The sequence below is a fragment of the Chiloscyllium punctatum genome, chromosome 6 (assembly GCF_047496795.1).
Source record: "Chiloscyllium punctatum isolate Juve2018m chromosome 6, sChiPun1.3, whole genome shotgun sequence".
NCBI lineage: Eukaryota > Metazoa > Chordata > Chondrichthyes > Orectolobiformes > Hemiscylliidae > Chiloscyllium > Chiloscyllium punctatum.
In genome coordinates, this window is record NC_092744.1 from 47239517 (window position 1) to 47254374 (window position 14858).

Here is a 14858-nt window from a genome sequence, read left to right on the forward strand (position 1 = left end):
CATCTATCAAGTCATCCCTTGATTTCTCTTTTCTAACAAGCCCAGCTTGTTAAATCTTTCCAATTAAATTAAGTTCATAGTTCTGATACAACTTCAGCATTTTTTTTCATCTTGTCCAGTGCCAATTATTTTTATAAAGTGGATTCCAGAAATGTTTGCCCCATAAAGACAGGAAATGCTTAAAATGATCATTAAGAGGAGGAAAAAAAAAAGCAAATCTTAGAAAGCATTTTTAATTATCCTATCATTGCAAGACAACACTTCATCATTAAATATATCACTCATGACCTAGCTAAAACCAGGAACTCACTGTGTAGACAATTGCAGGAGAGAATGTCAATGACTTAATAGTCTATGAATTGTACAATTTAAAAAAAGAGAACTTTGATTGAAGTAATATTTCAATTAAAACAAGACACTGTCAAAAGAATATTGACATGATATAATTTATTAAAGAACTTGTTTTCACATACTTTGTGTTAATAATTAGCACTTCCCAGCAATCTTTGTCTTCCTAATAATCTGGGTTTGATTTGTGAGTATTATCGATCAAGTTTTTGTCCAGAGTTTCATATTGATACCAAGCACCATCACCTCGCTCCCTCATCAGACGACGAACCTCAAGTTGTTTCAGCCTATAATTTAGGAAGCAAAACTAAAATTAGCAATGCAAGCAGTTTAAACAATTCTGGAACTAGAAAGTATATCTAAAAATAGTAATCCATTCCTAGTCTGCCAATAATTTTTAATCCCCAATCTTCAGAGTCATATTTTCACCTAGGCTATGAGTAGAATGTTTTCTTTGAGGCCTCTGTCAACATTAATTTTGCTCAACCGGCAACTGATATGCAAGCCTATTTTGGGATAACTTCTACTAGCTGTCTTTTTGGATTACCCAAGAGTTAAAACGATCTGGTATATAACAACTTTTGATGAGCCGGATTTCATAAAACTGCCTCTTGATAATAGCACTTTCTCACTCATGATTTTTCCACACCTAAACTAATATAAAAGATGCAAACTGAAAGACAATGTGCTATGCTAAATAAATCACAGTTGATAAGCATAGGAGATTTAAATGAGACCTCAGCCGTACCAGTTGTTTTCAATTCTACAAACTGTCAGCATTAGTCACTTTTTAAAGTTACATTTGCCCCATCTTTGAAAAGGTCTGTGATTCATAAAGGTGAATACTTAGCAAAGTGACACCAACATCCTTTTACACATGACAATTTCCAGTTCAGTGTACATTTTGAACTACAAAGCTTTTAACAGCATTGTTCGGATTGCTTTATTATATATATTTAAATTTACTACAACGTACCTCAGGTCTGCTTTCTCTTCTTCAATAGAAATAAGGGCCATCATTTTCTCATAACCCTTCTCAGGTGGGTCATAAAGATATCTTGCAATCCACCTTGTTATGGGATGCTGCAAGTAGAAAATAATATAACTGGACATGAGATTACTAACAAAAAAGGTGCCTAGCACTTACAGCTTGCACCTTCCCCAGAGTTTACAAAGCATGAAGGAAGAAATCATTTGGATGTAGGTTTGCTCGCTGAGCTGGAAGGTTTGTTTTCAGACGTTTCTTCACCATACTAGGTAACATCAGTGAGCCTCTGGAGCACACAAGTCATGGTGGCATTTGAATTTTCAACTTCTTAAACTCAGAGACAAAGATGTTACCAGAACTTTACCACAGCTTTAACAAAAACATCCCTAATTCATCAATGAAATTCTACAGAGCTATGACTTCCAAATTAGTTGAGTGATAGTAAACAGGGAGTAATAGTCAATGGATATTTTCAGGCTGGAGGAAGGTTTGTAATGTTCCCCCGGGGTCTGTATTAGAACCCTAAATCATAGAATCCTAAGTGTGGAAAGAGTCCATTCGGCACAGAGTCTGAACCAACCCTCTGAAGAACATCCCATCCAGACCCAGAACCAGAACGATACCCCCCAGCCCTACTCCTGTAACCATGGCTAACCTACCTAATCTGAACATTCCTGGACACTACAGGGCAATTTAGAATGGCCAATTCACCTAAAAGGCACAGCTTTGGGCAGTGAGAGTAAACCAGCAAACCTGGAGGAAACTCATGCAGACACAGGGAGAACATGCAAACTCCACACAGAGCCACCTGTGGTTGGAATCGAACCTAGAACCTTGGCGCTGTGAGGCAGCAGTGCTAACCACTGAGCCATCATGCTAGTCGTACAAGGGGCAATATAAAAGTTCACAGATGATACAAAACTTGGAAGAATCATAAACTGTGAGGGAGATAGTATAGAACTCCAGAGACAGATAGGTTCGTGGAGTGAGCACACTGGTGGCACATGTTTCAATAGAGTGTGATGTGATGCATTTTAAGAGGAAGAGCAATGAAAAACAATATAAAATCGGGTGTACAATTCTAAAGGAGGAGGGGGGCTGTTGCAGGAGCCAGGGACCTGGGTATGAACGTGTAAAGTGAGACGATTCTATGGTTTTAACAGGTGCATCTTGTCCATTTTTTATTATAATTTATTATACTGTTACGGTTCCCAAGAGTTAAAGCTTCTTTTGTTTGTATATTAACTGTAGGGCAAGAATAAAAGTGTGTCATGCTTAAAACTTAGTAATGTAACCAACTGAATTCCATCTAGAACTCAGTACCTTCCACTTGCCTTTAAATAAGATAAAATTTAGGCTCTCGGCCATTTCCTTGATATATTTGAAGGGGGTGTGGTGCGGTCCATAACAATAAAAGTGACAGGACAGATAGACAGCAGTAAATAAAGCACAAACCAACCTCAACTTTATTAATAGAGGCATAGAGTACAAGAGCAAAGAGGCGACATTTATGATGTTGAACTTGTACAAGACATTTGTTGGACCTCAGCAGGACTATTGAGTACGTTTGTGGGTGCCATATTAAAGGAAGACCGCAAATGCATTGAAGACAGTGTAGAAGAGGTTTACAAGAATGGTTCTAGGGATGAAAAACTTCTGTTATAAGGATAGATTGAAGAGGTTGGGACTGTTCTGAAGTGAAAATCATGAGTCAACTGAATAGAGCAGATGGGGAGAAAATGATCCTGCTCATAAAAAGGAACAGGAACACTGAGGTGCTAATTTCAAATAATCTGCAAAAGAAATAAGAGTGAAGTGAGGAAAACCTTTTCTCAGTGAGTCCTTCAGGTGTGGAATGCACTGCCTAAACGTGTGGTGGAGTCAGGTTCAATTGAGACATTCAAGAGGGCATTGGATGATTATTTTGCTAAAGATAATGTGAAAAGGGTATGGAACAAAAGCAGGAGATTGGCATGCGGTACAGATGCCCATTTAATGAGCTGGTGCAGCACAATCAACTAAATGGCCTCCTTCTGCATCATAATACTTCGGTGATTCTGTTAAATTCCAAATTTTGTTTTCAAATCACAAGTATGCCATTCAGTCATGAATATTTGTTATGAAAATTAATCTTTACTTATTTCTCTCTTTCAGATTAGATTAGATTACATACAAGAAATATCAACTTCCTGATATTTCTTATCGTTTTCATGCAATGTTTTCAGCTCTCAATATCTCAAAGACTTCATTTGCCTTTCTTCTTCAATATTATTTATTTCAGTTAAGACCATTTGTTTCTATTGCAAAAGCTTCTCCTTCTATAGCTGCAAATACAGACTTCCTAACCTCATACCACACTGGTTTAAACACTTTCCCCACCACTTTACTTAACCTCGACTAACTGAGGAAAAAGGATGCATACATAAGGTGACTGAAGACAGATGAAGCCTTGGAAGAATATCAGCAATGTAGGACCGATCTGAAACGAGGAATTAGAGGGCCAAAAGGGGTCATAAGATATCCTTAGTGAGCAGGGTTAAGGAAAACACCAAAGTCTTTTATTCATATGTATTAAGCAAGAGGGTAACTAGGGAAAGGATTCACCCACTCAAGGACAAAGGAGGAAAGATATGCGTAGAGCCAGAGAAAATGATTGAGAGTCTTAATGAGTACTTTATCAGTATTCACTGAGGAGAGGGACGGCAAATGTTGAGGTAAGGGATAAATCTTTAATTATTCTAGGTCAAGTCAGCATAAGGAGAGATCAAGTGTTGTGCATTCTAAAAGGCATTAAAGGTGGACAGGTCCCCAGGTCCGGATGGGATCTATCCTAGGTTACTGAGGGAAGCGAGAGAACAAATAGCTGGGGTTTTAACAGATACCTTTGCAGCATCCTTGAACACGGGGAAGGTCCCAGAGTTCTGGAGAATTGCTAATGTTGCCCCCCTTGTTTAAGAAGGGTAGCAGGGATAATCCAGGTAATTATAGACTTGTGAGCCTGACGTCGGTGGCAAGGAAGCTACTGGAGAAGATACTAAGGGATAGGATATAAGCCCATCTTCTTCCAAATGGGTAGATCAGTGATAGATTAGAGTGGTGCTGGAAAAGCACAGCAGGTCAGGCATCATCTGAGGAGCAGAAAAACCAACGTTTTGGGCAAAAGCCCTTCATCAAGAATGCTCATTCCTGATGAAAGGCTTTTGCCCAAAATGTCGATATTTCTGCTCCTTGGCTGCTGCCCGACCTGCTGTGCTTTTCCAACACCACTCTAATCTTGACTCTAATCTCCAGCATCTGCAGTACGCATGTCCGCCTTATCAGTGATAGGCAGTATGGTTTTATGCAGGGAAGGTCACGTCTTACAAACCGATTAGAATTCTTTGAAGAGGTGACAAAGTTGATTGGTGAGGGAAGGGATGTTGATGTCATACACATGGACTTTAGTAAGGCATTTGATAAAGTTCCCCATGGTAGGCTGATGAAGAAGGTGAAGTTACATGGGGTCCAGGGTGTTCTAGCTAGATGGATAGAGAACTGGTTGGGCAATTGAGGACAAATAGTAGTAGTGGAATGGAGCTTCTCAAAATGGAGACCTGTGACCAATAATGCCCCACAGGGATACATGCTGGGACCACTGTTGTTTGTGATATACATAAATGATTTGGAGGAAGGTGTTGTTTGACTCATTAGTTTGCAGATAACACTAAGATTGGTGGAGTAGCAGATAGTGAAGGGGACTATTAGAGAATACTGCAGAACATAGATTGGAGAGTTGATCAGAGAAGTGGCAGATGGAGCTCAATCTGGACAAATGTGAGGTGATGCATTTTGGAAGATGCAATTTAAGAGCAAATACAGTAAATAGAAAAGTCCTGGGGAAAATTGATGCGCAGAGAGATCTACGTGTTCAGGTCCATTGTTCCCTGAAGGTGTTAGTAGAGTGGTCAAGACGACAAATGGCATGCTTTTCTTCATCAGATGGGGTGTCAAGTACAACAGTTGGCTGGTCATGTTATCGTTGTATAAGACTTTGGTTCGGCCACATTTGGAATACTGCGTACAGTTTGGTCGCCACATTACCAAAAGTATGTGGATGCTTTGGAGAGGGTGCAGAGGAGGTTCACCAGGATGTTGCCTGGTATGGAGGGTGCTAGCTATGAGGATAGGTTGAGTAGATTAGGATCATTTTCATTGGAAAGGAGGTGGTTGAAGGGGGACCTGATTGAGGCCTATAAGATCATGAGAGGCATAGACAGGGTGGATAGCAAAAAACCTTTTCCCAAGAGTAGAGGACTCAATTACTAGGGGTCACAAGTTCAAAGTGAGAGGGGAAAAGTTTAGGGGAGATATGCGGGGAAAGTTCTTCACGCAGTGGGTGGTGGGTCCTGGAATGCGCTGCCAGTGGAGGTGGTATGGGCGGGAATGATAGCATCATTGAAGAGGTTTCTAGACAGATACATGAATGGGCAGGGAGCAAAGGGATACAGATCCTTAGAAAATGGGTGGAAGATTTAGATAGAGGATCTCGATCGGTACAGGCTTGGAGGGCCAAAGGGCCTGTTCCTATGCTGTAAGGTTCTTTGTTCTTTCCAGATGTTATTTTATTTCAGGTACAAATAGTTGCTAGTCCTCTATACACAAGTTAACAAAGAGTTTATCTTTAAAGGAATCCTAATTGCAACTCTCAATGAATTAATCTGTATCTAAAATGGTGCTGAGGAAATATTGCAAATTACAGTTGACACCCAGTGCATTAGTTTAATATGATTACAAAGAGGCTTACTGTACCTTGTGGTATTCCCAATGTTCTGGCACATAATCTTCAGGAATCTCTGCAAGTTCTGCCTCACCTGAGAAATGCAAAACCAGAGATATGTTTTTAGAAAAGCAGTTTATTTTCTTCCAAGAACAATTGATCATTGTTTCCATTCTGTGCAAAATATGTGATTATTTATCTACATTGCATGCCCTGCACTGGTCATCATTGTGTGTTAAATTCCTAGTTTGATAACATTTATACTTGAATTGAGTATAATGCTTTAAGAGCCAGATTTATTGGGGTAAATTGAATTTATCTCACAAAGTAAATGTAATCACAAACTGATCACTTGAATGCAGAGTTAAAATTTACAGAACATGTCTCCTTATTTGTTCATGTTTTGCATGCATTGCGGTCAAGGCCAGCATTTATGGTCTATGCCTAATTCTCCTCAAAATTAGTGAACACCTTGAATTACAGCTTCTAAGATTCAGAAACATCCTCAGGCTGTGACGCAGGGAGTTTTACTCAACACTAGTTAAGAAACTAAGATATATTTCCCAGTTGTATATAGATATTGCCTGAGTCTATTGGACAGCTCTCCCAATTCTAGCATAAGATCCCAGCTATCAGCAAGGACCACTTTGCAGGATTGGCTGGGTTGGGTGTAGCGGATTCCTTTGTCAATGTCAGCTGATATATTTAGTTTTATTCTTAATAGTCATTCTCAGAGAAATTTGACACAGCTGATTAGATTTCTGGTTATTTCAGAGGGCAATTAAGTGTCAATCATGTTGTTTTGGGTCTGGGGTTACACCAGATAGTCAAAGACAGTATATATCTTTCTCTGAAGGACATTAATGAATAAGACAGGTTTTAACTCATAATGCAGTAATTTTAGCTCATTTTATTTTCAATGTCAATTGACTTACACTATTCATTTAAAAATAATCTTAGCATCATTTATAACCACCACTAAAATACTTACCAATAAAAATATTCACAAAAGTGACGAAAACAGCCACTGGTATTCCAGTTAATAAAGTGTAGAATGTCTGCAGGAAGAATTGAAAATTCTTCAAATTTATCAATGCAACTATCAATGTGTGTTTAAAATTGTATACATGTAAAAATTAAGACCATTTGTCTTAAATGCCACTGAAGTAAATCAATAGGTGAAAAGGTATGTGGAATGACAATGATGCAAAGTAAATTCAAGGATGGTTTTCATTTGAACAGCATACTTCAGACAAATGAAGTTGATGAGCTGAATGCCATTTTGAATTCTCAACAGTTATTTCCCTATTCGAGCAGCAAAAGGGAAGATCTCCACTGAATCATATTTCACATTTGTCATTCTCTGGCAAAACATAATATAACAATTTGCAGATGGCAAAGTAATTAAAGAAGCAATGACTGTGGCTAATGACTTTATTCAAAGACATTTAAAACAAAGAATAGTAACAGAAATCCAAAGCACGTCACTTAATGCTTCCATGCTAGCATGGCAAATTTCAACAACTGCAGCACGACCTGAAGGACTATGTATGCTTTTCATTGCATTTAGACGAAGCCAATAAATATGACTGACACAGCCCAACTGATTACACTTGTGTTCACAAACATTTTAAGGACATAGCAATTAAAGAGGAATGTCCCACATTTTTGCCTCAGAGAGAAGTAAAAGGGAGGATATCTGCAAAAATTTCAAAAGATATATACGAGAAAAAAAACATTCCAATCAAGATGCTGGTTTCCTCCACAACTGATCTTGTACTAGCCATGCTTGGTTCAAATGCTGGTTTTGTTGCATTTGCAGATATTATCTTGATTTTGCTTTTTTTGTTAATTACCACTGAAATAAAGCAAGCATTAACAAACAAAGTTATGGATTTCTCTCACATAATAGAAATTAAGTTTGTAAACTCAATTTGAGCAGAGCCCCACGACAAACTGATCATGCTAATGTGAGATGGAAGTTCAGGGAAAGTCCCGCAAAGATTGTTTGATCTGATGCCCGAAACCGTCACTTTCCTGAAATCAAGGAACAAAGTGTGCCATGAACTCACTGATGAAATGGTGGCTGTCTATAAAGGAGCCCGAAGTCAAGCAATGTCAAAACTGAACAAGCTGAACTGTTAACTGCAGGGAAACGACAGACACTTTTCATGTAAGTGCTGTACGTGTATTCAAATTGAAACTGGGTCTACGGTCCTCCCACTTAAAGAATAAAACGTAGCAACATCTTGAATCTTAAAATTCTAGAAAAATAAATAAAAAATATAAAGAAAAATGGTTTACCCATAAAATATTTGTGCATATCTAAAGAAGTTGGCAGAGGAATTCAAGAGGTGATTTTAGGAATTCGCAACAAATTTGTGATGCAACAAATCATCAAGTTTGTCTCAATTCCATCCCCTTAAATAGATATTGGTGTCTTGACTACCAAATTCCATGAGGTGTTTCCATTTATACAGCAGTGGAATTGATATGAAGATATTTACTATGCAAATGATGTTGAGCTGAAAGTTAGTTCAAGGGAAAGTGATTTTTGCAGACTTGATAAAGAGAGAAAAATACCCATTCTTATGATCCTGTGCTTTTAAAATTAAGGCTTACCTTTACTCCACATAGCTCTGAGAGACAGTGGTCTCTCAAATTATGAGAACCAAGCCTAAATATTGCACTCGACTGTATATGACTAGCAGTACCAAACTACAACTCAGACTTCAAGGCACTTGCAGATAATATGCCATCACAGGTGACACACAGATGTAGTGAGTAGAGAACAAATGAATAATTATATATATTGGGTTTCAGGTTTATATAGCACTAAAAATAAACTGTATGCTCTATATTTTTTCTTTGGGGTTGAAAGGTCAATAATGCTTTTTCATTAAATATTTCTAAAGCTTTACATCAAAGACAACAAATTTTCTCAATACATATGTTCTTCTTTGCACAGTATAATTGGGCATACACTATGTCCACACATTCCAATCGAATAGATAACCAGAATTAAGAAGTTATAATTTATCAATGCTGATTACTAACCAATGGCTTTATATTTGAATTACATAATTTATTCCATTCAATCTCAGGCAGAATATCTTTTCTATGTTTGTGGATTCATTCACCTGACTTTGGATGCAACTTTGATACATACCAAAAGACGCAGAAAGCGAGTATCATAATATTGACTGGACTTGACAACAAAGATCTGTTTTCCATGACTACCATGACGAACTGCAACTAGAATAAAACAAAACCACAAAAACTTTGTCAGTTAATAGAAAATAAATAAATGTACATTAGGTTCAACACCACTACCTTTCTTCATGACTCCTTTGTTGATAAATTATCAGAATGCGCTTCTGACATGCAATACTGGATGAGCAGGAATTTGTTCAAAATTAAATATTGGGAAAACTGAAGTCACTGCTATTGGATTCTTCTCCAAACTCAATTCCTCAACTACTGACTCCATTCCTCTCCTTGGCAATAAGCCCAAGATTAAGCCAGTTTGTTTGTAACCTTGGTGTTACATCGGACCCTGAGATGAGCTTCTAACCGCATTTTAATGCCACCACAAAGACCAGCTGTTAGCTAGCATCATTACATTACATGTCAAACTCAGGTCTTCTGCTACTTAAGCTTCAAAAATCCCTGGCATCACTTTTTCTATGCTCAAGCATTCCATGCATCCTGGTTTGTTTCCCATATTCCATAACTTTAAATCATCCAAGCCTTGGCAGCCTGCTTGCTAACTTGCAGCAAATCCTGATCCACTATCATTCCTGTGTTCGCTACATTGGCTCCCAAATAAGGGACATCTTGATTTTAAAGTTTTTAAGTAACTTTCAAATTCCTGTATGAATTCACCCTTCCCAAATCTGTAACCTCATCCAGCCCTTTCACCCTCTGAAATATATTTACTTCTGAAATTTGGCCTTTTGTACACACGCCCAACTTTAATTACTCCACCACTAGTGGCCATGCTCCACACTCTGGAATACTTATCAACATCTCTCTACTTTACTATCCTCCTTTAAAATCCTATTTCTGACCCAAGCTTCTGATCAGACCTCTTATGGTAGTAACTTGCTGGCGAGACAGTCATTATGCCAGCATTGATAGGAGATGTGCAGGGGATCCTGAAGAACCTCCATCATAGCAGACTTAGAAGGAATTGCCCAGCAATTTAAATATTCCTTTGAGCAAATCCTCTTTGCCTGGCACCCTTGGAAAGTCTCTGTAAAAATTGGAGACTGAACAGTTCTGGAAAAGTTAGACAAATAAATACATCTAACTCTAGAGAGTAACTATTAAACTGAGCTGGGAATTTGTGTTGCAGACGTTTCATCCCCTGTCTAGGTGACATCCTCAGTGCTTGGGAGCCTCCTGTGAAGCGCTTCTGTGATCTTTCCTCCGGCATTTGTAGTGGTTTGAATCTGTCGCTTCCGGTTGTCAGTTCCAGCTGTCCGCTGCAGTGGCTGGTATATTGGGTCCAGATCGATGTGCTTATTGATTGAATCTGTGGATGAGTGCCATGCCTCTAGGAATTCCCTGGCTGTTCTCTATTTGGCTTGTCCTATAATAGTAGTGTTGTCCCAGTTGAATTCATGTTGCTTGTCATCTGCATGTGTGGCTACTAAGGATAGCTGGTCGTGTCGTTTCGTGGCTAGTTGGTGTTCATGGATGCAGATCGTTAGCTGTCTTCCTGTTTGTCCTATGGCACTCATCCACAGATTCAATCAATAAGCACATCGATCTGGACCCAATATACTGGCCACTGCAACGGACAGCTGGAACTGACAACCGGAAGCGACAGAGACAAACCACTACAAATGCCGGAGGAAAGATCACAGAAGCGCTTCACAGGAGGCTCCCAAGCACTGAAGATGTCACCTAGACAGGGGATGAAACGTCTGCAACACAAATTCCCAGCTCGGCGAACAGAACCACAACAAGGAGCACCCGAGCTACAAATCTTCTTGTAAACTATTAAACTGACCCATATCTATTTCACACACCCTTAACTACACCACCTCCAGACCACCTACACTCCCAGACCTTGTCCTCATACCCACAGAGACTGGACAACCACCCACCACTCTCTGGGATCAGATGCTCAGGGATCTGCCAATCCAACCCAACCCACACCATGAGCCAACCCACTCCCTCTGCCAAACTCGGAATCTCTTATAAATACAGACGTCCCTGCTTTCCTACAGGAGAAAGTGTGAGATGCCAAATCCGTCTCAGTATCTCAAGAATTACAATGCTCCTGTTAAGCATCTTGGGACATTTCATTATGTGAGAAACACTATATAATTAAAGTTGGTGCTGCAGATATAAACTGTATAATTTAACATTAAATGCTTAAGAAGAGAGAACTTTAAATATATCTTAACTTCAATAAACAATATTGCTACTCAGATTTTATCAGATTCATTTTCCAATGCAAATTATATTTTCCCATGTAACTGTGCGATATCAAAATTGTTGTCCAAATCTGGACTATTGTATGATTTGGGAGTCAAGCTGAATGTAAAATAATGTATTTTTGTTTAAAACAATAGAAACCACAATTACAAAACTACACATCTAGCATAAAGCTTTTTGACTTGACTATTACCTATTTTATGGACTTTCAATTAAAACAACTTTGAAGAGGTTATAAAAGGAAATGGGGCAGATTTTCTAATATGATTCCAGTTTATATTCCAATGAGTCAAAACAAGACTGTGTTAAGGGCACTACCTACACTCAATGACAGATTTATCATAATTCCACAACAGATTTATCATAATTACACAGATTTTCAATTTAATAGTGTACTAATGTCGACATCTATTTTATTCAGATAAGATTATGAAACAGTGGGAGACAGGCTAATGTGCCATGACTGCTATAACATGTATTAGCCTAATTTAAAAACAAGACCCATCAAAAAAAAATGAAGGTGCATTGCAAATAACACCAAAATAAAAGGGTTAAATATAAATGTGGATAAAAATCCTGCACAATACGCCTCTTCCCAATTTTCCAATCAGGTTCCCTCAAATGAGGCTAGAGGATGTGGAGGAGGCTGGTATAATTGCATCATTTAAAAGACATCTGGATGAATATATAAATAGAAAGGGTTTACAGGGACATGGGCCAAGTGCTGGCAAACGGGACTAGATTAGTTTGGGATATCTGGTCAGCATGGACGAGTTGGACCGAAGGGTCTGTTTCCGTGCTGTACATCTCTATGACTCTGTAACTTGTGGATTAATTCTTAACAGCTCAGAAAAGTACACTTCCACAATGTCTGCTACACAAGTTAAAACAAAGTTGGCTTTCATCTGGTGTTAGAGGCATTCTGGAGACGTACACATGGGCAGAACTCAGGGATTGACCATGGAGAGAATCATGCAGTTCTAAATATCGTAGGTTCATAGAACATAGATTCTCTACAGTGTGGCAGCAAGACATTGGGCCCATACTCCACACTGACCATCTGTCCATCCAATAACACTGCATTCCCAATGGCTAATCCACCTAACCTACACATCCGTGGACACCATGAGCACCCAAAGGAATCCCACGCAGACACAGGAAGAGTGTGCAAACTCCACACAGACATCCACCTGAGGGTGGAATCAAACCCAGGTCTCTGGCGCTGTGAAGCAGGAGTGCTGACTACTGACCCACTGTGCTGCCTTAAATTAAGAAATAGCAAGACAGCTTTTACAAAAAAAAGTCAGAATGGACAGCAAGGAAAAGTATTTAAAACACAGACTCTTAGCAAAAACAGAATTTATTTAAACAGTCATGCAAAAACCAAAGTTCTCCCTTATCACAAAGTGCCATGTAATGCCCCTGCATATATGAGAAAAAAAGGGTCCTTTTGGTACACTGGTAATGTCCTACCTCTGAGCTAGAAGACCTGAGCTCAAATCCAACCCACTCCATACTGTATGATAACAAACCTGAACAGGTTGATTTTTCTAAAAAAAATGGAGTTCGAGGTTCAAGTTCCAGCTGCGCCCAAGGTATGTCATAACTCATCTGAACAAATGATTAAACATATCTACATGCAAAAATCTTTAGAAATATACATTCTTAATAAAAGTGAGCTGCTCCCTTTGCACATGTCCATGATTTATTAAATACTCTTTCTTATTTTGCTCCACAGGACTTAACTGCTGTCACCATGCAAACACTTAAGTTTAAACTTTCCCTGAGTTTTGCTCAAAATTTTTTTTCCAGAGCTTTGATTGTCAGCTCATTTTATTCTGATCATTCATGAGATAATATTGCATTTGTTGCTTGATTGAACACAATCAAGCAGGGCTTTCCTGAAGAAGGGCTCATGCCCAAAACGTCGATTCTCCTGCTCCTTGGATGCTGCCTGACCTGCCACGCTTCTCCAGCAACACATTTTCAGCTGTGTTCAGCTATTCTCAATTACTGCTATTTCTTCTTTAATAATAGACTCTAGCAGTTTTCTAATGACAGGTATTAGGCTAACTAGCATATACATCCTCCATCCTTTTCAACAGGGGCATCACATCAGTTATTTTCCAATCTGTTGGAACCCTCACAAGTTACAAGTGCTGACTGTTCAGTTCTGAAGAAGGGTCACTAAAGTTGAAACATTAATCCCATTTGTGTCTCCACAAATGCTGCCAGACCTACTAAGTTTCTCCAACAACATCTGAATGTATTGACTGTTACTTGTCTGGTCAGCCTCACACACACCCTGTGAACTTCAGTCAAGTAAAAACTCTTCTGCTTCTGTCTCAACTCACTCCAGACCTTATTCACCATCACCAATTACATTCATACACTTAAGACAACTTCCAATTACATCTCAATTTTAAAATCCATCCAATGACATCTTCCAATCCCAGAACCTTCTGAGATGTCTGTATTCCTCTAACTCTAGCCTCTTGAGTTATTCCTTCTACATTCATGGCTGTACTTTTAAATGCTCATGTCCTGAAATCTGAGAGGTCCATCTTACCTCCATTTTCGTACATCGCTCCTTCTCCACCTTAGAGACACTGATTAAAACAAACTCTGAATACAGCTTCTGGCCACTTGCACTAAAGCAGTACCCACTAATGGACTGAGCGTCAAAGTTGGCCTTAATGAACCATTTGTTCGCCAAGTAAATGCAAGTTTTTTTTTGTTGTGACCTGCTGCACTTTACAAGGTCAATCGATTCCCTGACGCAGACAGCCAAACTGAACCAAGAGTCGGTTAGGGCCAGCCGTACCTTTAGAAGCTGCAGGAAAAGCCTTGAGTAAGGAATTTCCAGCCAGATGCTGCAGTTTGTGAGAAGGTCGCCGCGCCACAAGAGCAGCCGCAGCTCTCAGCACACTTAACACCACCATCTTTGATACTCCTCGGTGACTCCAGTGGTCACAGGGACGGAAATCGGCAGGCGCCATGTTTGATACTCTCCAGGTCGCCTGAGCAATTCCATGAAGTGTAAACCAACAGGCGCCATATTTGACCATGGCAAGGATTCAGAGTCATTTCTCACTGCAACGCATTGTGCAAAGAAAAGCCAACAAATTTTCAAATTAGATTATCTATCATTTTTCTGTAAATATGCTCTAGCGCTTTGTGAAAGGGTAAAATGAATGTTGATGCAAATAGCATATTTTCTGTTTCAATTTTTTAGATTGAAACATCCGCACAGTGTATTATTGTTTTACTGACTTTGAGAGATTGCTGCCCTGGTTGTATAAAGGAGATTATTTACTT

General features: G+C 39.1%; 1 protein-coding gene across 1 annotated transcript; it reads right to left on the bottom strand.

Moving 5' to 3' along the window:
* Positions 1-432: 432 nt before the first annotated feature.
* ndufb5 (NADH:ubiquinone oxidoreductase subunit B5) lies at positions 433-14554 on the bottom strand. Its single transcript, XM_072572574.1, has 6 exons — positions 14365-14554; positions 9262-9347; positions 7084-7150; positions 6125-6186; positions 1325-1431; positions 433-635 (listed from the first exon to the last, which is right to left on the bottom strand). Exons 1-6 carry the CDS (start codon positions 14537-14539, stop codon positions 515-517), a joined length of 618 nt encoding a protein of 205 aa, XP_072428675.1. The 5' UTR covers positions 14540-14554; the 3' UTR covers positions 433-514.
* Between the last annotated feature and the right edge of the window lie 304 nt (positions 14555-14858).